The sequence below is a fragment of the Myotis yumanensis genome, unplaced genomic scaffold (genome assembly GCF_028538775.1).
Source record: "Myotis yumanensis isolate MYYU_CA2020_CCGP unplaced genomic scaffold, mMyoYum1.0.hap1 SCAF_15, whole genome shotgun sequence".
Classification (NCBI taxonomy): Eukaryota; Metazoa; Chordata; class Mammalia; order Chiroptera; family Vespertilionidae; genus Myotis; species Myotis yumanensis.
The window spans coordinates 53,517,874-53,539,662 of record NW_027223766.1 but is presented as its reverse complement, the minus strand read 5'-3'; the positions used below and the strand labels follow the sequence as shown (position 1 = coordinate 53,539,662).

General features: G+C 65.8%; 3 protein-coding genes across 4 annotated transcripts; all 3 read left to right on the top strand.

Annotated features, from left to right (window-relative positions):
* Positions 1-1,967: 1,967 nt before the first annotated feature.
* On the top strand, positions 1,968-6,733 carry LOC138993323 (secreted Ly-6/uPAR domain-containing protein 2-like). Its single transcript, XM_070392501.1, has 3 exons — positions 1,968-2,490; positions 4,831-4,929; positions 6,133-6,733. Exons 1-3 carry the CDS (start codon positions 2,439-2,441, stop codon positions 6,342-6,344), a joined length of 363 nt encoding a protein of 120 aa, XP_070248602.1. The 5' UTR covers positions 1,968-2,438; the 3' UTR covers positions 6,345-6,733.
* Positions 6,734-13,740: 7,007 nt separating this feature from the next.
* On the top strand, positions 13,741-14,972 carry LY6D (lymphocyte antigen 6 family member D). The gene is made up of 3 exons (XM_070392493.1): positions 13,741-13,848; positions 14,171-14,269; positions 14,480-14,972. Exons 1-3 carry the CDS (start codon positions 13,797-13,799, stop codon positions 14,710-14,712), a joined length of 384 nt encoding a protein of 127 aa, XP_070248594.1. The 5' UTR covers positions 13,741-13,796; the 3' UTR covers positions 14,713-14,972.
* Positions 14,973-19,013: 4,041 nt separating this feature from the next.
* On the top strand, positions 19,014-21,392 carry LYNX1 (Ly6/neurotoxin 1). 2 transcript variants are annotated; one of them, XM_070392502.1, is made up of 4 exons: positions 19,014-19,096; positions 19,891-20,067; positions 20,220-20,321; positions 20,520-21,392. In XM_070392502.1, the coding sequence occupies exons 2-4, from the start codon at positions 20,016-20,018 to the stop codon at positions 20,714-20,716; spliced, it is 351 nt and encodes a 116-aa protein (XP_070248603.1). In that variant the 5' UTR covers positions 19,014-19,096; positions 19,891-20,015; the 3' UTR covers positions 20,717-21,392. The 2 variants fall into 2 exon arrangements, with proteins under 2 accessions (XP_070248603.1, XP_070248604.1); XM_070392503.1 differs by lacking the exon at positions 19,014-19,096 and adding an exon at positions 19,237-19,314.
* Positions 21,393-21,789: the final 397 nt, after the last annotated feature.

Genomic DNA, 21,789 nt, shown 5'->3' with positions numbered 1-21,789 from the left:
GTGAGCAGGGTCAGGGCCCAGCGTGTGACCAGGGTCAGGGCCCAGCATGTGACCAGGGTCAGGACTCAGAGTATGACCAGGGTCAGGGCTCAGAGTGTGACCAGGGTCAGGGCTCAGGGTGTGACCAGGGTCAGGGCTCAGAGTGTAAGCAGGGTCAGGGCTCAGAGTGTGAGCAGGGTCAGGGCTCAGCGTGTGACCAGGGTCAGGGCTCAGCGTGTGACCAGGGTCAGGGCCCAGCGTGTGACCAGGGTCAGGGCCCAGCATGTGACCAGGGTCAGGACTCAGAGTGTAAGCAGGGTCAGGGCTCAGAGTGTGACCAGGGTCAGGGCTCAGAGTGTGAGCAGGGTCAGGGCTCAGAGTGTGACCAGGGTCAGGGCTCAGAGTGTGAGCAGGGTCAGGGCTCAGAGTGTGACCAGGATCAGGGCTCAGAGTGTGACCAGGGTCAGGGCTCAGAGTGTGAGCAGGGTTAGGGCTCAGCGTGTGCAGGGCAGGGCTCCGAGTTCTTGGTGCATGTAGGCACAAGAGCACCCCTGCCTGACAGCAAGGGGCCTGAGTGTAAATTATGGGTTCCCCATCCCTGTCTCCAGCACGGCAAGGAGGGAGGGAGGGAGGTGCAGGAGGGAGGGAGGGAGAAGTGGCCGAGGCAGGGGAGGCAGGAGCGGGGCTCAGAGTTTTTACTTGTGGTCAAGGTCTCTCAGTGGAGGGATGGAGCGCTTCTAGGCTGCCAGGACCCCAGCCCGGGCCGCAGCCCCACTTCCCTCCCCTGCCCTACACACCCCTGGGTGGGGCACCGGCTCCCTCTCTGCCGCTGGAGAACAGACCCAGCGCTAGGCGGAGGGGCGGGGGGCAGGGTTCATCACGGCCCCGGACCAGAGTCTGGGCTCCACTGGCGAGCACCCAGCCTGTAGAAAGGTGAGTCGCAGGTGCCCGGCTAGCGTCAAGGGTAGTGCACCCTCCCCCAGCCCCTGGCGCCGGAGCCTCCCCGGGGGCTGCAGAGTCTTTGTCCCTCAAATGCTCATTGAGCCCTGGCCGGGTTGGCCCTTGTGAATAGAGAGCATCCGCCTCCGGACCAAAGGGTCCCGGGTTCGATTTCGGTCAACCGCATGGACCTCGGTTGCAGGCTCCTTCCTGGCCCTGGGGCCTGGTCCTGGCATGTGCAGGAGGCAACCCATCGATGTGTCTCTCTCACATGGATATGTCTCTGTCTTTCCCCCTTTCTCCCGCTCTCCCTGACAATCAGGGGGAAACGTCCGTGAGGGACTTCAGGGGGCTCAGCACCTCTCAGGCTGCCCCGTGAGAGGACAACGCTCCCACAGACACCCATGTAGACCCCAATTCAGGACACGCTGCGCCTGCCCAGAAGGCCCAGCCGACTTCCCTTGCGGGAGAGTTTTGGGAGCCCATCGCCTGGCTGGGCTGGTCCTACTCCTGTCCATGGGCTCCCCCTCTGCCCTCAAGGGTCTCCCCTTCCTCACCCCAACTTCAAAATGTAGAGACACGGCCTGCGCACAGGGCCTGGGGCGGCACCTGGCCGGCCTCTGTGAATGTGGGTCTCCCACACCCCCACACACAGCCTCTCATCCCTGCGCCCCAGCACTGAGGGCCTGAGCCGGGCACTGCAGAGGGATCACCAAGGCCTGGCCTGGGGCAGGGGGGCCCCGAGCCCGGGCCGTCCCCCCTCCCTCGGCCTCTCTGCAGCCTCGTCACTCCCAGAGGCCTGGGCTGGTCACTGGGCCGGTCGCCTGCTGGTGGCTTTGGTGAGGGGCCAGCTGCAGTTGGGCCGCCCACGGCGGCAACAGCAGCTGCCTGTGTGGGTGGGGCTCCCCGTCCTGGGAATCCGGGCAGGGAGTGCCCAGCGGGAAGGCGTCAGGATGTTCCTGGCCCTGGGCTGTACCTGCCTCTCCCTGCTGCCCCAGCCGAGCCCAGGGCCTGCCCGTGCCCAGCATTCCACACGTGGCCGGGTCTCATGGCTGCGGCCTGGATCTGTCACACTCTTCCCAGCCATGTGCCAGCCCTTTTAAAAAGGGTACTTTTATTGATTTCAGAGAGGAAAGGAGGAGAGAGAGAATCATTGATCGCTGCCTCCTGCACGCCCCTCACTGGGGAGCGAGCCCACAACCCAGGCCTGTGCCCTGACCTCCTGGTTCATAGGTCGACGCCCAACCACTGCGCCCCGCCAGCCGGGCTGCGCCTGCTTCTTCCTTCCCAGCCCAGCCGGGGCTGCTGGCCATGGCAGGAGCGAGGAGCCCACGGCTCAGCGAGGGGCACCGTGACCTTCGAGAGCACCGGGGGCGCTGGGGGTGGGGCAAGCCAGGCGCCCGAGTCAGGTGGCCCCGCTCCCAAGCTCATCTCCAGCTAAATTACTAGGTCTGTCCCGCCGGCCGCTGTATAAAGCCGCCCGCACGCCTGCGCCCAGTCCCTGCGGCGGACACCCCACGATGAGGCCAGTCCTGGTGCTTCTGCTTCTGGCTGCGCTGTGCGCGGACTCGGGTAAGGGCCGCCCGCCTGGCGCCGGGGACGGATGTGGGTAAGGGCGACAGGACGGCAGGGGCCAGGGCCTGGCAGGCCTGGCTGCGCCGAGGGGCCTGTGGATGGGGGGCTGCAGGGACGGAGGCTGAGGCCTCGCGCTGCCCTGGCCAGCCTGACCTGCAGACCTCTGTGTCCCTTTGGGCCCCGTTTCTGGTCAGCCTAGTCCTTGTGGGGGTGAGGCACCCAGTGACAGGCCCAGGCTGCGGAACGCTGGGCTGAGCAGGGGCCTTAGGTTCAGGGGTGTCTCAAGGGTCCTGTTTTCTGAGGGCAAAAGGAATTCCTCGGAGGCGGGACTCTCAGGGCTGAAACCAGGAAAATGCAGGGGTGGCTCCCCTCTCAGCCCCGCTGTGCCCCACCTGATGGCCTGGCTGTGTGGCTGTGAGCATCTGGGGCGGCAGCGAGGCCACCGGAAACAAGGCCTGGGGAGGGAGTGGGTCAGCCCATGATTATCAGCTGGATAATTACCCCCCACCCAGGGCTAATTACCCCCGCAGCCTCCCTGGGCGTGGGGCCTGAATGAGCCTCCTGTCTGCCTGCCCTGGGGCTGTGGGGGGGGGGGGGCTGTGGGTGGCAGCTTGGGGAGCTGGAAAGGCAGATGGAGGGCTGGTGCCCAAGGGCACAGGCTGGGACAGCACCTGCGTGAAGGGCCACGGCTCCGGCACCTGGAGAGATGAGCCACTGACCTCAGCACATCCCCGATATGGGACCACGGGCCTCCCGGGGGACACCGAGGCGCGGCCGGGTTCCTGTTCTGAGAGCAAGGCTGCTCCCTGCCCGCAGCACCCAGGACACAGCTGCGGACAGGGCCCTGCACAGAGACGCCTGTTTCTTCTTCTAATGCATCTATATTTCACATTTTCGTTTTTTTATTGATTTCAGAGAGGAAAGGAGAGGGAGAGAAACATCAATGATGAGAAAGAATCATTGATCGGCTGCCTCCCGCATGCCCCCAACTGGGGATCGAGGCCGCAACCCGGGCACATTCCCTTGACCAGAATTGAACCCAGGACCCTTCAGTCGGCAGGCCAACGCTCTATCCACTGAGCCACACCAGCTAGGGTGAGGCCTATTCTTCTTCTTGGAGGTTCCAGAACCCTGGCCTGGAAAGCAGGGCCTCTGAGTTGGAGGTGAGGGGGGCTGAGCTCCCGCTCCTGCTGGCCCAGGGTTCAGCCACCTGCGACCCCCGCACTCCACACCAGGAAAGGGGCCCCGACATCAGTGGGTCCAGCTGGGGAAGGTGCTGTCACCCATGTCATAGGCGCCAGCCCCGGGTCAGAGCAGGCCCGTCCCGTCCTGCAGGCCACGGCACAGGGCACCCCCTGCGAGAACCCCCAGGGCGCCTGGCTGCCTCCCCCGAGCCCTGGCTCAGAGGCGCTCCTCCCTGCAGTACAGGCCCACACCCAGAGGGGCTCCTGGCTTTCCCGCCTGCGCCCCTGCCCCGTCAAAGCTCTGGGTCCTCCAGCCTGGTCCCCGCAGGCCTGGTCCCGCCAGGCACCTGCTCCCCAAGGGCCCTTTCCCCAGACAGCACGTAGATGCCCCCCGAGTCCGTCCAGGGCCGGGTCCAGGGCCGCCCACCCAGGAAGCCTTTCCACATGGCCCCGCCTCTATTTGGCCCCGTCCCTCTCAGCCAGCTGTCCTCTGGGCGGCCGGTGGGGTCGCCAGCCCCGGAGCCTTGTGCTTATCTCCCTGTCCCTGGGACCAGCAGGCGGGGGGGTGGGGGGGTTGGGGGGTGGGGGGGGCGGGGGCAGGACAAGGGCCTGTGCTTCAGGCCCCCAGTGATGGGCCAGGGGCTGGGCCACTGCAAGCCCAGCAGGGGAAGGGCGAGGCCGCTCCTTCCGATTCACTACAGGGCCCGTGTGCACAGCCGATCTCTGGGCCGGCAGCAGGCCCCGCCTCGGCCCGTGAAGGGCGCTGCAGGTCCTCCCGCGAGACTGGGCATCTCCTATGGGTGAGGACACCGAGGCTCAGAGAGGGGCAGGAACAGGGAGAGGGGACCCGGTGGCCTCAGGAGCCGACCCTCCTTGCATCGCACATGCTGCCCAGGGCCTCCCCGTCCCATCCTGTCTCGGGCTGCTTGCAGATGCCACGCCCCCCACCCCTGCACCCTCACTCCTGCTGACAGACAGGGACTCACACATGCAGGGCCACCACCACTGAGGCCCCGGCCCTCGGCCCATCCCGGGACCAGGAGCACCTCTGCAGGGAGGAACGGGGGAGGCTGAGAGAGGCCAGCGGGCACAGGCAGCCCAGGCCAGGCCCGGCCCCGGCCACACTCACGGGCCTGTGCTTCCCTCCTCCCAGCCCGGGCCCTGCACTGCCACGTGTGCTGCGGCCACGCCAACTGTGAGTCCCTGGTGGAGTGTGCCCAGACGGACAAGTACTGTGTGATCACGCGGGCCAGTGAGTACCACGCCCACCCCGCGCCCCGCCCGTCGGGCCAGACCCGAGGGCAGCACACCCTCCGGCAGGAACCCCGAGCTGGCCCACCCTGGGCTGCCGCGGGCAGGGGCCCACCCATCCCCGCTCCCCTGTGGATGTGAGGGTCGCAGCTCTACCAGCAGCCCCAGCCCCACGGTGGGCTTTAGAGTTTAATGTTTGTATGTTTTTTATTTTTTATTTTTTATTGATTTCAGAGAGGAAGGGAGAGAGAGAGAAACATCGATGATGAGAGAGAACCATTGATCGGCTGCCTCCTGCATGCCCCCCTCCTGGGATGGAGCCCACAACCCGGGCCTGTGCCCTGACCAGGGATCGAACCGTGACCTCCCGGTTCATAGGTCAACGCTCAACCCCTGAGCCACACGGGCCGGGCCGGGCTGGGCTTTACGGTTTAAAGGAGAGTGAGTCCATGGTCAGTAGGCCTGAGGGGACAGGTGTGGGCGGGCAGCGAGCCCGGCTGGAGGGCCTCTGGGGGGACGTTCCTTCCTGAGGGCGTGGGGCGGCCACACGGCCTCGTAAACTCCAAACCCCTCGGAGCTGGCTCTGCCGTGACCTGCACCTTCGGGAGGGGACACTGAGGCACAGGGAGGCCAGGCCCTTCCCTATGGAGCCCACCCGCCTTCCTGGCCCAGCTGCCGGCCCGCCCGGGGCAGGGGGTCAGAGCCTGCCGGTCCTCCCCGGACCCTCCCAGCTGCCCGTGCACCGCCCGCCGCGGGGCTGGGGCAGATGATGGCAGTGGCTGAGGCCCGCTCCCTCCCCAGGGCTCTGCTTCCCAGGGCAGTGCGCCCCCCCCCTCTGTTCCCCTGTGGGCCCTGGAGCTACTGCAGGCTGTGCTCTCCCATAGCCCTGCGCCCCGTTTCCTAAGGCTTCCAGCCCCAGAAAGGGGCGGGGTGAGCACAGGGCCTGACCATCCTCTGGGCCCGAATCCCAGACTTGGTCAGAGGGAAGGGGGCAGAGACGGGGCGTGTGAGTCCCCAGGCCACTCCCTGGCCCCCGATGTCAGAGAGGAGCCTGGTCTGAGGGGAGACAGGCCTCTGGGGCCCAGAGGCACCAGGAAGGACCCCCTCCACTCACACACACGGGGCAGGCTCCCTCGGGCCCTCACCCCGGTCCGGCCCCAGGGCTGCTGGGCGGGTGCCACCCACGGCTCCCCTGTCTCCACAGCCAACCCCGGCGGCATCCTGGTGATGAAGTCCTGCGCCCCGACCTGCCCCAACAGCACCGTGTCCTCGGACGGCCGCGCCCTCTCCGTCTTCTGCTGCCAGGGCAGCCAGTGCAACCGCAACGGGGCCGGCGGCCTGGCGGGCGGCCGGGGCTCCCTGTGGGCCAGCGCCGCGGGCAGCCTGCTGTGGGCGCTGCTCTGGGCCGCCTGGTGAGCCAGCCCACGGGCCGGCCGGGCCCTCCTGCCCCCTCGGCCTGGCTCAGGCTGCCCGTGGCCTGTGTCCAGCCGGCCACCCTCTCAGCCTGTCCCCAAGGAGCCCCTGCGCCATGACCACCAGCCCTCCACCCCCCTGCGCCAGAGCCGCGTGCAGGGGGAGGCGGATCCGCGGTTCCCTGTGGGTCTCTCCCGGGTCCGTTCATCCTCCATTCGCCGGCCCATCTGCGCAGGCCTCCCTCCCTCACAGCCCCTCACACAGCCACTGGGACCTCCCTGGAGCTGGGCTGGACGCCCCCTGCGCCCCGGCTGCCCGCGGCGGGTCTGGGCCCGGTCTCCGAGGGGGTGGGTGTCACCACTGCCCGCCGCCCCCAGGGCCGCGAGAGGAGAATAAAGGCGCAGCCCTGCTGTCCTCTGAGGCGTTGTCTATGAGTGCGTTGCTTTTCTTCTCTTTAAAAAAAAAATATGTGTTTATTGATTTCAGAGAGGAAGGGAGAGGGGGAGAGAGAAACATCAATGAAGAGAAAGAATCGTGGATCGGCTGCCTCCTGCACGCCCCACACTGGGGATCGAGCCCGCAACCCGGGCCTGTGCCCTTGACCAGGAATCGAACCCTGGACCCTTTGGCCCGTAGGCCGACGCTCTGTCCACTGAGCCACACCGGCTGGGGCTTTCTGAGGCCCAGGTGGCCTGAGGGCACCCTGCCTTGAAACAAGGCGCCCGGATTCCCTCGGCGGGGGAAGGGGCACCCCAGCCTCCAGCCCCATCTTCCTCTGCGGCCAGACTGGTGGGCTCCAGAGACCCAGGAGGAGGCTGGCACGGGGTCTGGGTGGGGCCACCCTCCCAGGAGAGAAGTTGGGGCTCGGGTTGGGCTCCCCATGGGGCCGCGCGGTGGAAATTTCCCTCCTGCCTGCGTGGCTGGGGCGGGGCGGGGGGGGGGGGGGCCTCATCCCTATGAGTCTCAACGGAAACCCCCTGGGCTGCCACGTGACAGGCAGGACTCCTCCCCCAGAGCTCTGTGCTCAGAAGGCGACACCGAGATGGTTTCCCTCGCTGCACCCGGGGACTGGGACACCGAGGCCCGGAGCTGTCCGGTTCGCTCCTGGGTGGGCAGAGGGGTCTGCGATAAAGCCGGTCCTCTCCACTGTCCCCCCACGGCTCCCCCACGGGCATCAGAGCAGCGCTCGGGGGCGCCCTGAGCACCAGGATCACACGGGCACTGGGACACCACAGTGACAGGACAGACGGGGCCACAGCCGGCAAACCGACCTAAAAGTGGGGGCGCCTGACGGGGCTGTGGAGGGGGGCGGGGGTGGAGGGTCGCCGGCCTCTCAGAAGGGGAGGTGGTGGGTGCCATGGACTCCGAAAGGCAGCCGGGCAGCAGGTGCAAATGCCCAGAGGTCGGCAGGGCTGGGGGGCCGCGAGGAGACCCCCAAAGCTCCCAGAGGGGACAGCGGGTACACCCACCGAGCTGGGCTCCCAGGCAGCAGGACAGGGAGTTGCCTTCGCCCCAAAGCGTCCCCCCCCCCCCGGGTCCCCCGCTGGCTGTTGGGTATGGAGATTTGGGTGGCGTGGGCCACACATGGGCTCAGGCTGGGACTTGTTACCCCTGAAATGCCTGAGGGAGGCCTGGGCAGACGGGGCGCAGAGAGCTTGGGCTGAGCAGCAGCATGTACGGGGCCTGGGGGTGACAGCACCCCCACCCGCCTTCACACCCACCCAGCTCTGTGTGACCTGGGGCCCACTGTCGGGGCTGCTCTTCTGTTCCGGGCACGGTGCCAGGCGCCCCTGGGCCTCCAGGTGCCCGGTCCCTCCACCCAGCAGGCCCTGCTCCCGGGAACCACCCAGGCTCCGGCTTGCGTAACTTTCCCAGGCTGATGGCACAAACATGCGCTCCCCTAAGCTGTGGGATTGCCGGGAGAGCTCCCTGGCAGCCCGCTGGGACCCACCTCCCTCCCCCGGGGCCTGTCCCACACCCAGAGCAGCTGCAAAAACACGCAAACCCCTCGGACCAGGAACAGGTGCCAAAGCCGTGTGCCTGGGGCCACCGAGCAGAGAGCGGCTGCTGGGCGGCTGCCTGGGCTCCGGTCTCGGCCATGTGAGGACCCTCCTCTGGGTCTCTGGCCCCCGGCTGAGGCCGAGACAGCCCCGCCGGCTCCCTCCCCTGCGCCTGCACGGGGCGGCAGGAGCCTGGTCTGTACAAGGCAGGGTGCGGGGGAGGCGGTGCCGGTCTGAGGTCTGGGCTCACATGCCTGGGAAGAGTATCCCAATCCCGGAATTTCATCAGCTGTTTCTAAACATCTTGTTAAAATTCCAGATTGTCCAGCAGTGTTTGGGCAGGGCTCAGAGGTTGAGCACCGACCTATGAACCAGGCAGGCAGAGAGGTTAGGGGCAATCAGGCAGGCAGGCAGGTGAGTGGTTAGGAGCCAGCGGTCCCAGATGTGAGAGGGGTGTCCGACCGCTGGTTTAGGCCCAATCCCACAGGCCCTAAACTCACAGGGTCAGACAACCCCCAAGGGGTCCCCGATTGGAGTGGGTGCATGAATTTTGTGCACCGGGCCTCTAGTATTTAAATATTTAGGAAAAAGAGTGATAGCACCCAACAAGGAGGGGGCACTTCCTGTTCCCAGGGGACAGGGGACAAAGTGATGGGGAGGCTGCTTGTCAAGGAAAGGTCCTTACACTCCCAGTGCAAGAGGCACTGGTGCCAGAGATGGACAGGCCACGGGCAGAGCACATATCTACGGAAGATACTTATTTCCCGCTTGAGGGTTGGGATTGGTGGTGTCCTCTGGGGTCCCCCCCTTATCATATCATCTTCAGTGAGAAGACCGGGTCTGCCTGTCGGGTTGGCCAGTCCCAGAGCTTCCCACCACCTGCTGCGGACCCCAGGCTCTCAGAGCCCCACCGGGTTCACTCCATGGTGATTGAGACACTAGGCTCTCTCACCAGCGGCAGGCATGTCAGTAAGAAAGGGAAGAGGGAGGAGAAGGCAGAAATACCATTGTAATGAACTCCTGGAGGACTCTTACGTGGTGTGAGTGGATGAGGAGATGGGTGGATGGGAGACTGGATAGACAGATGGATAAATGGATGTATGTATGTATGTATGTGTGGGTGGATGGATGGATGGGTGGATGGATGGGTGGATGGGTGGATGGATGGATGGGTGGATGATGGATGGGTGGGTGGATGGATGGGTGGGTGGGTGGGTAGATGGATGGATGGATGGGTGGATGGGTGGATGGGTGGATGGGTGGATGGATGGGTGGGTGGATGGGTGGATGGGTGGATGGGTGGATGGGTGGGTGGATGGGTGGATGGGTGGATGGGTGGATGGGTGGATGGATGGGTGGATGAATGGATGGATGGGTGGGTGGATGGGTGGGTGGGTGGATGGATGGGTGGATGGGTGGATGGGTGGATGGGTGGGTGGGTGGATGGGTGGATGGGTGGGTGGATGGGTGGATGGGTGGATGGGTGGATGGATGGGTGGATGAATGGATGGATGGGTGGGTGGATGGGTGGGTGGGTGGATGGATGGGTGGATGGGTGGATGGGTGGATGGGTGGGTGGGTGGATGGGTGGGTGGATGGGTGGATGGGTGGCTGGGTGGATGGGTGGATGGATGGGTGGATGAATGGATGGATGGGTGGGTGGATGGGTGGGTGGGTGGGTGGATGGATGGGTGGATGGGTGGATGAATGGATGGATGGGTGGGTGGATGGGTGGGTGGGTGGATGGATGGGTGGGTGGGTGGGTGGATGGGTGGGTGGGTGGATGGATGGGTGGATGGGTGGATGGGTGGATGGGTGGGTGGGTGGATGGGTGGATGGGTGGATGGGTGGATGGATGGGTGGATGAATGGATGGATGGGTGGGTGGATGGGTGGGTGGGTGGATGAATGGATGGATGGGTGGATGGGTGGGTGGATGGGTGGGTGGGTGGATGGGTGGGTGGATGGGTGGATGGGTGGATGAATGGCTGGATGGGTGGGTGGGTGGATGGATGGGTGGATGGGTGGATGAATGGATGGATGGGTGGGTGGATGGGTGGGTGGGTGGATGGATGGGTGGATGGGTGGATGGGTGGATGAATGGATGGATGGGTGGGTGGATGGGTGGGTGGGTGGATGGATGGGTGGATGGGTGGATGAATGGATGGATGGGTGGGTGGATGGGTGGGTGGGTGGATGGATGGGTGGGTGGGTGGATGGGTGGGTGGATGGGTGGATGAATGGATGGATGGGTGGGTGGATGGGTGGGTGGGTGGATGGATGGGTGGATGGGTGGATGAATGGATGGATGGGTGGGTGGATGGGTGGGTGGGTGGATGGATGGGTGGATGGGTGGATGGATGGATGGATGGGTGGGTGGGTGGATGGGTGGGTGGATGGGTGGATGGGTGGATGAATGGATGGATGGGTGGGTGGGTGGATGGATGGGTGGATGGGTGGGTGAATGGATGGATGGGTGGGTGGATGGGTGGGTGGATGGGTGGATGAATGGATGGATGGGTGGGTGGATGGGTGGGTGGGTGGATGGATGGGTGGATGGGTGGATGGGTGGATGGGTGGATGGATGGGTGGATGAATGGATGGATGGGTGGGTGGATGGGTGGGTGGGTGGGTGGATGGGTGGATGGGTGGATGGGTGGGTGGATGGGTGGATGGGTGGATGGGTGGATGGGTGGATGGGTGGATGGATGGGTGGATGGGTGGGTGGGTGGGTGGATGGGTAGTTGGAGCAAATGAGGGGGAGGAGGGAGGGAGGAAAGGGATAAGGCCCATGTTCACTGCCCAGGAACCTACAGCCACAGCAACATGCAGCTCCAGGGCTCACGGCCATCAGCTCCAGGCGACACAGGAGGTGCCGTGAGCAGCCGAGGGAGAGGCAGGGGCAGAGCATGAGACAAAGGCTCCATTCTTCCTGGGACAGCAGGGAGCCTGCGCTGACTTGGGGAGTCAGCCCCTCGGGATCCCTAGTTCTGGGGCCGTGGGCTCTGCGATTCTGGGGCTGCAGGTTCCATGGCCCGCGCTGCCAAGGCCTGAGCCCGGCCCCCCTGAGCTCTGTGCCCAGCCTCCTGCAGGTCCCCCACCTCAGAGGACAGGCTCACACCTGGGGGTTTCCTCCTCGTCCCCAGCCCGAGTCCCGGCGCCTCTCAGGGCCACAGCCAGAGAAGCTGGCCGCCAGGGCCATGCGGGCTCTGTGGAAGGTCCCAGGGCTGGTCCTGGGGCTGGTGTGGCAGGGACCCCGGGCGGCTGGTCTCAGGGCATCACCTGCCTGGCCTGGGAACTGGCTTGTCTCTCTTGGCCTGAGGAACCCAGGGCTCCACTGGGCATTCCCAGGGATAGGCTGCGCCCTGAAGCAGGGAAGGGCTGCGTGTGACCGCTCGGTGTGGGCAGGGCGGCCCTGAGTCCCAGCCCCTGACCCGGCCCAGGACACCAGCAGCCCCAGCATCCGGGAGGTTGGCTCTGGACAAGGGCTAAGGTCCCAGGGGAGAGCTAGGCCCTAGGAGCAGGTGACAGGGGCCCTGTCTAGGCCTGAGGCCCTGTGTGCAAAAGGTGCCTCTGGCTCCCACTCCCTGGCTGGGTGCCCCGGGCCAGGCCCGCCTCTGCGTGTACCCGGGGCCCGTGTGGGACTGGGAGGGGCGGAGCAGGACCCAGGGGGACACTGCACTGACTCTCAGGTGTGGCCGGGCCCCGCCGAGAAGGGGGTGGGGGACACAGGAAGGGGAGCCGCCCAGGCCTGTGCCGCTCCTCTGCCCGATGTCAACATTCTGGGGCACCGCCCGGCCTGGGAACAGGGCTGCCTCCAGGGCTGGGTGAGAGGGCGCGGGTTCTGGAAAGCGGTGACTTTCTCTGGCAGGCAAGGGGGTGGGGCAAGGGTGGGGAAAGGCGTGCCTGATGCTGCCCCAGTCCTGGGGACCTGGCGCCAGCCGGGCCTCTGTGGTCCTCATTCCTGACCGGTAAAGCGTGCTGGGAGGGGGCCAGTGTAAGGGGTCATGACAGCTCCTCTGTCCCCTGCATCCTGCCTCCTGCCTTCGAGAGCAGAGCCAGGTCACCGCCTGCAGGAAGCCCTCCCTGACTGCACGGTCTCAATGACTCCAGATGTCTGAGAGCTCGTGCCATCAGAATCACTCACTTCCTCCCACAAGTCAACTGTGTCTGGGGCTGTTGTTGACCCGACTGTGACGAAGGCCCCAGGACGGTTCTGTCAGGGACAAAGGCTCCTCTCACGAGCCAGACCCAGCTGGTGCCTCTCTCCTCCCGATGTCCTGGACCTGGGGTTCCGCCAGGTCCCCCAACCAGTTATTCCAGCAGCTTCTGTGAGTCACACCCCCCTCCCCGCCAGTCAGCACCCCGTCACGGAGCCCTGTGCCTTGCTTCCCAGGCCCCGGGCATGCTCCCCCGCCCCCCGCCCGCCCTCATGGCGGTCCCTGATGAGTGCGGGGAGGCCTCAGAACTCAGGGTGACTCTCTGTCTGGGGGAGGACATGGGGACCCCCACGTGACCAGCCTGTCCAGCAAGACCCCGGCTGTCCTGACCAAGCCCTCGGGAGCCAGGCCCGGAGGCACCGCACCAGCCCTGCACCTCGGGCAGGTCCACCGGTGACCGCACAGAGCGCTCAGGTCGGCCGCACCCTCGCCTCCGCACTGTGATGCGGCCCTGACTTTACCGCCTGGCGCAGGGGCTGGCTCCACCGGGCCGGGGAGGAAGAGCGGGGGTCTGGAGCCCAGCTCTGAGCAGCCTGCGCCCACGGGGCCCCCAGGAGCCTCTGGCTGCCCCCGCTGACCCCCTGCTGGCGTGTCCATCAGGGTGATGGGCTGAGTTGGGGCAGGCGGGGGGGGGGGGGGGCGGTGAGGGGGTAGGGGGAGCTGAGCTACCTGGGCCCGCCCCCCTCGCGTCAGGGGCCCACGCACACTCCCCGCAGGTCTGCCTGGCGCAGAGGGCCGCAGGGCACCTGCAGGCCCCTAGTCACCTGGCCGGGCTCCCCTCTGGGCACATCCTAGCCCCGATGCCCGCCCTGCCCCCCACCCCGTCTGCCATCTCAGCAGGACACTAGGCTTCCCTGGGGTCCTTCCCAGGCTCTGCCTGGGCTGCCCAGTGGCCCCGAGCCCAGACCCCAGAAGGCAGGGCCAGTGCCCCTCCTGCCTCTGGGCCATGGGCACAGCTCTGGGCACCGCAGGCACCTGCACAGACTCCGTCTGTGACCCTGAGGGTGGAGAGCCAGGGAGGCGGTGGGAGGTGAGGACAAGGTGCTCCAGGGCTGGACGGAGGGCTGGACAGGGCGCAGACCCCGGCCGGGGGAGGGGCAGGCGCGGCCGTGGTGTGGCCGCGGGAGGGGTAAGTCCCGCTGCCTGGCTGGCTGCCCACCCTGCCCCTCCCACAGCCTCTGTCCCGGTTATAAGGCCTCCGGAGAGGAGGGGCCCCACTGCTCCCCAAGACGCGCCATGAAGACAGTCCTGCTGCTCCTCCTCGTCCTGGCTGCGGCCATGGGCCCAGGTGCGGGCGGGCGGCGGGGCTGGGGCGGGATGAGTGAGTCCCAGAGCCCTGAGGCCGGGAACCCCTACTGGCCACTTCTCAGTTCCTCCCGACCTGCCAGCTCAGGGCCCGGGCCCTACAGACTGGGGCGCCACTCCCTCCTGCTAAGGCTGGGGCAGGACAGGCCCTGCCGGTCCTGGGGGCCCCACGGGGCTGGCCTCAGGCCACGGAGGCAGATGGCTCTGTCCAGAGGGGCCTTTCCAGCAGTGAGCCCAGGGCTCAGGGGTCCCTGAAGGGTCTCCCTGGCCCTGGCTGAGACCCTGCAAACCCTCCCTACCCCCAGCCCAGGCTCTCCGCTGCCATGTGTGCAACAGTGCCACCAACTGTAAGAAGCCAGAGAACTGCCAGGCCAGCGCGCGCTACTGCCGGACCCTGACCAGGGGTGAGTGTCCCTGCTGCCCTGGGTGGGGGACTGTCCCGGGTGGGGGACCATCCCCGGGTGGGGGACCGTGTCTGGGTGGGGGACCATCCCCGGGTGGGGACCGTGTCTGGGTGGGGGACCATCCCGGCGAGGTCGGGGCGCCGTGGATGCATGCTGGGTGGGGCGTGGGGCTCAGAGGAGGCCCCGCCTGACCACACTTGCCCTTCCCAGTGGAGCCTCTGTCGGGGAACCTGGTGGAGAAGAACTGCGTGGAGACGTGCACGCCCACCAACACCCGGCCCGGCCAGGTCACCAGCGGCACGGTGACCTGGTGCTGCCAGGGCGACCTGTGCAACGAAAGGCTCCACAACAGCGCGCCCGGCCGCCCCCTGCTCGCCAGCACCGCCCTGGGCCTGGGGCTGGCCCTGGGCCTCCTGGCCCTCACCTTGGCCCCCAGCCTGTGAGCCCCGGGCCAGCCTCCCTTCCGTTCCCAGGCGCTCCCACGACCCCCCAGCCGTGACGGGGGTCCGGGCCCTGGGCTGGCAGCTTCCTCGAAGGGTCCGGGCCAGGTCCTGCGGCACGAGAGCGGCCCTCCCACTGGGCATGAGAGCCCAGGGCCCTGGCCATGGAGGGCATTCAGATCCCTCTGACTTCTTGTCCATTCTGCTTGGTTTCCATTAAATTTTCTACTCAAACTCCATCGGAATAAATGCTTGAAACCCCGTGTGGTTGTCTGTGCTGTTCCAGGGGTGGGGGGAGGCCACACAGGACCCCAAGGCCCGGGCCAAGCATGGCTACACTTGAAATGCCACCGTCACCCCCTATCCTCGGAGGGGCAGGGCCCTCCCCAGGCACCTGCTCTAACCCCAGAAGAGAAGGGGCGCTCCTGGGAGGCCGAGGGCAGAGCACAGGGCAGAGGGAAGGCAGGCCCTCCCACAGGGGTTCAGGGAGGAGGGGCCGCCCCTCACACACACCCTCACCTGGAGCGTCCTGGGACCCCAGGCTCTGCTGCGCCTGGAGCTGTGCTGACACTGACGGCCTCGCCGGGGCCAAGGTAAGTCCGTTACTTGGGTCAGTCCCCGCAGGTGAGCCCTGCAGCCCCATTGGCCACCTCAACCCGGATGAAGAGAGGGGGGTGGGGGCGGCTGTGTGCCAAGAAAGACCACAGCCTCTGAGGGCCTGGCTCTGGGCTTGCTGCCCGGTTCTGAGCCCCACAGCCCAGGTTCTGGGCCCACAGCCCAGGTTCTGAGCCCCACAGCCCAGGTTCTGGGCCCGTTGCCTGGGTTCTGGGCCCGCTGCCTGGGTTCTGGGCTTGCTGCCTGGGTTCTGGGCCCGCTGTCTGGGTTCTGGGCTTGCTGCCTGGTTCTGGGCTTGCTGCCTGGTTCTGGGCTTGCTGCTTGGTTCTGGGCCCGCTGTCTGGGTTCTGGGCCCGCTGCCTGGTTCTGGGCTTGCTGCTTGGGTTCTGGGCTCACTGCCTGGGTTCTGGGCTCGCTATCTGGGTTCTGGGCTTGCTGCCTGGTTCTGGGCCCGCTGCCTGGTTCTCTCACGGGGAGCCCCCTCAGGGCTGCAGAACGGACAGACGGACAGACTGACAGAGGGCGTGCTCCATCCACAGAGTGTGGTTGCTATAGGAGCAGGGGCAGCCACGTGGGCCCCAGGAGGCGCCTGCACACTCCCTGTGCATAGAGCGCCGTCTGTGGCCTGGCAGGACTCCAGGCTGAAGGTCACAGGCTGCAGGGTGACCTTCCAGGGACAACTTCAAGTGCAAGAACAGGCATGGCTCCCAGCCCATCACAGCCCTCCACCCTCCAGCCTCCCAGGGTCCCCATCCCACCTCCACCCTCCTGGCTGGGGCCTGTGACCCCCCTGGGCAGCACGCCCCCTTCACCAGCCTAGACCCAACCTGACGCCAACCCTGACTCTGACCAGGTCCCGTCTCAAAGTGAGGAACGGGCTCCTCTGACCGGTGACTGGACAGAGGGGCTGGCCAGGGGGTCACTTTCTTGTTTTTTTAAAAAATATATATTTTTATTGATTTCAGAGAGGAATGGAGAGAGAGAGAAACATCCATGATGAGAGAGAATCATGGGTCGGCTGCCTCCTGGGAATGGAGCCCGCAACCTGGGCATGTGCCCTGACCGGGAATCGAACCCTGACCTTCTGCTTCCTGGGTCGACGCCAACCCAGAGCCGAGCCGGCCGGGCTGTTTTGACGTTGGCGGCTGTGCACGTGCGGGTGCTGGTTTGCCGGTGCTGTTCCCGGAACGTCTGTCTGGCTGACGCATCGGGTGCTATCGGTCTCCTCAGCTGCCGAGTGGGACTGTATGAAATCGCTATCCCCCCTTTTTAAGTGCTTTGTAGATTCACTGGCGTGTTCTTCGTGGGAAGATTTTAAAATGCAATTTCAAAGTCTTCAAAAGACAGAGGGATAATCAGTTCATATACAGGTGGGCAAAAGCAGGCTTACAGTTGCGCGTTGGGAAAAGAACGCAACCACTGACAAGGGTTAATGCGGGCTCAACGCTGCGGGTGCTCACGGCCCGCCCGTCCGCCCACCTGGTCCTCCTCGGTGAGCACGGCCAGCTCTGTCTCTGAAGGGCTCTGCCCGTCGCCGGGCGCAGTGCGGATCGGGGTGCGGCTAACAGTGTCCCTGACGCTCCTCGTCGCGTCAGGGTGACCTGTCACGCTGTCCTCTCTCGTCCCTGATGCCGGCGATTTGTCACGTCTCTTCTTTCCCATCAACCTGGCTCAGGGGTTAAAAACCTGACGATATTCTCAGAGAATCAGCTTTTGGTTTGATTGATCTTCTCTACTGTGTTTTTGTTGTTTGTCGGTTGGTTGTTTTTTGTTAATCCTCACCCGAGGCTAATTTTTTCATTTATTTTTTTAGAGAGAGTAGGAGGGATGGAGGGAGGGGGGAAGGGAGGGGGGAGAGAGAGAGAGAGAGAGAGAGAGACATCAATGTGAGAGAGACACCCTGATTGGTTGCCTCCCGCACGCGCCCGGACCAGGGCCCGGGATCACACCTGCAACCCAGGTACGTGCCCTTGACCCTTTGATCAACAGGTGATGTTCTAACCACTAAGCAGACCAGTCAGGGCTTCTTTATTGTCTTTATTTTTATTGATTTTTTGTGCTCTCTTTTATTATTTCTTGATTTGCCTACTTTGGGTTTGATTTGCCTTTTTCGTTCTAGTTTCAGAAGTTGAACCATTGTGTTGGGACTGAGAATAATGAAAAGGAGCCGTACTAAAATGTAGCCTGGAGGCCAGAAGGGGGCGCTCTCGCCCCGGACACGCGTGTCAATCACAGGAGGACTCGTCAACCGGAAAGAATCCTCAGTCACTGGTCCAGCAGGAAAGATGCGCCTGGCATCTTCCCAACCAACCGCCCATGAAGGCCTGCGGGGGGGGGGGGGGGGGGGGGGGGGCGGGCTGGGGGAGGCTAATGGGGGGAAAAAGAGGACATGTGTAATACTTTCAACAATGAAGATGGAAAAACCCCACAAAAACCCAAGTAGGTAAACTTAGACTTATCTAGAAAAAAAAAAATAAAAGAAGAAAAAGAAAATAAAGAAAAGAAACCGTCCACCCAACAACTCAGCCAGTGACGAGCCGCGACCTCTCTCTCGCCTTTCCCTCAGGGACTTTTGTGCAAAAAAAATCCCTCCCAACTTCCTCCTTTTTCTCCATAAAATACGATTCCTCTCCTGTGTCTGTTGGACGCCCCATGGCTTTTGCTATAGCTTGCTTGTCCGGAATAAACCCATTTTCACGGCTAATTGTTTTATTTTTAAGGTCAACAATTTTTTTCTCTAATACAGCGGTTCTCAACCTTGGCTGCACATTAGAATCACCTGGGAATCTTTTTAAAATCCTGATTTCTGAGCCTCATCCTCCGGAAATTCTGTTTCTTTGTTACTAATGTTGTGGCCCCACCCCATAACACGCGCGCGAACCGAGTACCCGGCCAGGACCTGTGTGTCATTTCTCACATTAAAAGAAACACGAAACTTTTAGGGCCCGTGAAAATCTTAAATTTTGCCTAAAATAGAACAGAAGCTAAACGTTAGTAAAGTTATAGCAAAAACACTATTCAATATGGATCCTGCCCGGTGGGAGGCCCTCCCGGCTGCTCTTACACTTTGCGAGCTGGGCCCCGGGGTGGGACTGAGCCCCGGGAGGCTGGGTCACGGGCCGGGTCACACAGCAGGTGAGGCGGCTGCAGGAAGGAGGGGCAGGGCGGCTGGTGGGGGGTGGGGGGACTCAGGGCGCGGTGTGACCCCCCGCATGCGGCAGCGGAAGGAGAGGGAGGGGCCAGACCCCAGGAGATGGCCCGTGACGTGCCGGGGCGCAGGACGTGCGTCTGAGGGTCGCGTGGGTGTCACTGCGGGGCCGCGTGCGTCTGTGGGAGCGGCCGGCTGTCCCGGTGCCGCAGCGTCCTGACGCCGGGCTGGGGTCCGAGTGCCCGCGGGGCCAGCGGGGCGGTGGTGCCCGCAGAGCCGGGGCGGGGGCGGGGCCTGCCGAGCCTGGGCGGGGCCTACGGTGAGTCCGTGCGGGTTGGGGGCGGGGCCTGCCGAGCCTGGGCGGGGCCGGGGCGGGGCCCACGGGGAGTCCGTGCGGGTTGGGGGCGGGGCCGGGGCGGGGCCTGCAGAGCCGGGGCGGGGCCGACGGTGAGTGCCTGCGGGTTGGGGGCGGAGCCTGGGCGGGGCCGACGGTGAGTGCCTGCGGGTGTCGGGCGGGTTGGGGGCGGGGCTGCGGGAGCCCACGCGCGGCGGGCCGGGCGCAGAGGCGGCGTGGACCTCCCCGGCGCACGGACGCGCGCACTCGGGCCGAGGCGGCGAGCGGCGGTGAGGGCTGAAGGTCACGGTGGAGGGCGCCGGACACCCACCCGCTGGGCCTTGCGTCTGGGGGGCGGGTCTGCGAGGGGCGGGCGGGGCAGGGCCGTGGGCATCCGAGGGTGACGCCCCACAAGTAGGTCGGGAGCCGGGGTGGCTGTTCCCGGGGACCGGGAGTCTGCTTCTGGCCCTGGGGCGGGACCGGAGCCCGAATACCGCCGCGGGGGGAGGTGAAGCGCCGTCCCGACCCCCCCACACCCAGGCCTTCCCAGAAAGGGGGCGTCTCCCGCCCGGCGTCCCCCCGGAATGCGGCCGGGCCGGAGGCTTCCGCAGCGGCAGGGACGCCGGCCTGAGAGCCAGGGCGGGCGCTGGGCGTCCTCCTGGAGAGGGGACCCCGCTCCCCGCCGGGCCTGCAGAGTATCAGGAACTGAGGGACGCGCAGGGGCACCCCGGGAACAGACGAGAATGGGAGGGGGCACGGAGGAGGAGCCACCCTGGGGCCCCGGCCTGCCCTGGCCAGTCACCCTGCACCCAGGGCCTGGGTGGGGAGAGGGCTGCGTGCCAAGCTCCCAGCGGCCCCTGCGTGGACACCCCTGGGTATCGTGTGGGTTGGGCCTGGCATTCAAGGCCCCTCTGCCTCCCTCCCCTGCCCACCCCCTCGCGCCTGCACAGGTCCCACCCCTGCTCCTCTCATCGCCATCGCGACGCCTCCTCCGGGAGGCCTTCCCCGACACCCGGCTGAGCTGGGCGCCTCCTCTGCCCGCTGGCAGCCCGCCCAGGCGCCCATCCTTGCCCCCTTTGTGCAGGACCAGCAACTCCGGAGGGCAGGGGGCTGTCCGGCCCCCTCTGTGCCCCCCCAGCCCCGCCTGAGTGGACTCGAGGGCCGGCTGCTGTCCACTCCCCAGGCCCACTCTGCCCTCTGGCCCCAGCCATGGCGCCCCTGCTCGCCCTGTTCCTGGTGGCCCTGGTGGGCCTGCCTCTGGGTAAGATGGAGGGAGGATGGAGGGAGGGACGGACCCTGTGGGGGGGGGGGCGCTGGAAGTGGGGAGGGAGGCCCTGGGAAGGTGGTGGGCCTGAGGAGGGCTTCTCCCTGTCTGTGACTGCCCCCCCCCCCCCCCCCCCCCCCCCCCCGCAGCCCAGGCCCTGGACTGCCACGTGTGTGCCTACAACGGGGAGAACTGCTTCAACCCCATGCGCTGCCCGTCCATGGTCACCTACTGCATGACCACGCGCACCTGTGAGTCAGGAATGCCCCGCCCCTCCTGGGGACGCTGAGTGGGAGGCTCCGGGGTGTGGGGGAGCCTGAGGGGGTGCCCCACGGTCCTTTCTGGGAGCCTCCAGCTGAGGGACCCTGCTCAGATGGCCCTGCCTGCTGGGGTGGGGCAGCCCGGGGTCGCGGCCCCTCTCGGGTCAGCCCGCCTCCCGCCCTCCACAGACTTCACCCCGACCAAGATGAAGGTGAGCAAGTCGTGCGTGCCCAGCTGCTTCGAGACCGTGTACGACGGCTACTCCAAGCACGCCTCCACCACGGTCTGCTGCCAGTACGACCTCTGCAACGGCGCCGGCCTCGCCGCCGCGGGGACCTCGGTCCTGGTCCCCGTGCTCCTGGCCGCCCTCTGGGGTCTGCTCTGAACCCCTGCCTGCCCCTCCCCGAGGAGCCATCAAGGACGAAGCTCGAAGCTCGGAGAGGCACACGCCACCCGCTCACCTTGCCCCTTGCTGCTCCCTGACCCCCAGCCACGCCCAGGACTGTCTGTGAGGCCCCCAGGCCTCCGAGCCCCTGAGCTCCCCCCACCTTCGGGCCTCGCTCCCCGGCCACGGCCTGTCCATGTCAAAAGGCGGGTGCGGGCCTGGCCCTCTGGAGGCGTCTGGCCGGGTGGGAGAGCTCAGCCCTCCGTCCCAGAATGGGGCGCCCAGCCATGCGAGCTGTTTATGGGGGCCTCGGTCAGCCCCCCTTCCTCGCAGCCCTGGAGCGAGGGCCCTTGGAGGAGGGCCTCGGTCCCCAGCTGTCCAGTGAGGGTGTCAGCTTGGGGTCAGCCAGGACGAGGGCTCAAGGTCTGGGGTTGGGAGAGGGGGTTACTCAGTGCTGCTCTCGCTATTGTAACGCCTAGCACAGTGTCTGCAGACGCAGCTGTAACGGGGGAGCTTGCGGGGAACCACGGGGTACGCTCAGCCACCTGCGAACGGGAAAGCCGCCCGGAACTGACCAAATAATGGGCCCAGGCGCCGGCCAAGCCTTTCCCGGGAGAGGGGGCTAGATGAGCCCACCTCCTTCCCTGTAAGTAAATAAAGCTCCCAGACAACCAGGCCGCGTTCTCCACCAGAGCGCCCCAAGCGGCAGGAGCCTTGAGTTCCGTAACAATTGGGGGTGGGGGGGTGGTGGCAGGCGAGGTTATATTTGGCGACGCCCAGAGCTGACTCCAGGGCTATTTTGGGCCGGGAGAGCAAGGAGATGAGCGAAGGGCCAGTCCAGTCTGGTTTCAGGCCCCGCGGAGCTCGGGCCTTATGAGGGGCCTGAGCTCTGATCCCACTGGGAGGGATGCCTGCAACCAGGGCGGACAGCCTGGGGGAGGGGGCTCGGATCCTCACCGGGAGCTGGGCAGGGCGGGCTGGGCTGATGGGAGGAGAGGAGGTCCCAGAATCGCGCTCCCGCCCTGCACCCTCCCTCGGGGTGACCGAGTCCCTCTGCAGTCCCGCCTAGCCCG

What these genes read in the sequence shown, in the direction of transcription:
- LYNX1 (XM_070392502.1), top strand. Translation starts at nt 20,016, where the DNA reads ATGGCGCCCCTGCTCGCCCTGTTCCTGGTGGCCCTGGTGGGCCTGCCT. An exon ending in CCTGGTGGGCCTGCCTCTGG is followed by an intron (nt 20,068 to 20,219) that starts GTAAGATGGAGG and finishes CCCCCCCCGCAG; the next exon opens with CCCAGGCCCTGGACTGCCAC. An exon ending in CTGCATGACCACGCGCACCT is followed by an intron (nt 20,322 to 20,519) that starts GTGAGTCAGGAA and finishes CGCCCTCCACAG; the next exon opens with ACTTCACCCCGACCAAGATG.
- LY6D (XM_070392493.1), top strand. Translation starts at nt 13,797, where the DNA reads ATGAAGACAGTCCTGCTGCTCCTCCTCGTCCTGGCTGCGGCCATGGGC. An exon ending in GGCTGCGGCCATGGGCCCAG is followed by an intron (nt 13,849 to 14,170) that starts GTGCGGGCGGGC and finishes CCCTACCCCCAG; the next exon opens with CCCAGGCTCTCCGCTGCCAT. An exon ending in CTGCCGGACCCTGACCAGGG is followed by an intron (nt 14,270 to 14,479) that starts GTGAGTGTCCCT and finishes TGCCCTTCCCAG; the next exon opens with TGGAGCCTCTGTCGGGGAAC.
- LOC138993323 (XM_070392501.1), top strand. Translation starts at nt 2,439, where the DNA reads ATGAGGCCAGTCCTGGTGCTTCTGCTTCTGGCTGCGCTGTGCGCGGAC. An exon ending in TGCGCTGTGCGCGGACTCGG is followed by an intron (nt 2,491 to 4,830) that starts GTAAGGGCCGCC and finishes CCCTCCTCCCAG; the next exon opens with CCCGGGCCCTGCACTGCCAC. An exon ending in CTGTGTGATCACGCGGGCCA is followed by an intron (nt 4,930 to 6,132) that starts GTGAGTACCACG and finishes CTGTCTCCACAG; the next exon opens with CCAACCCCGGCGGCATCCTG.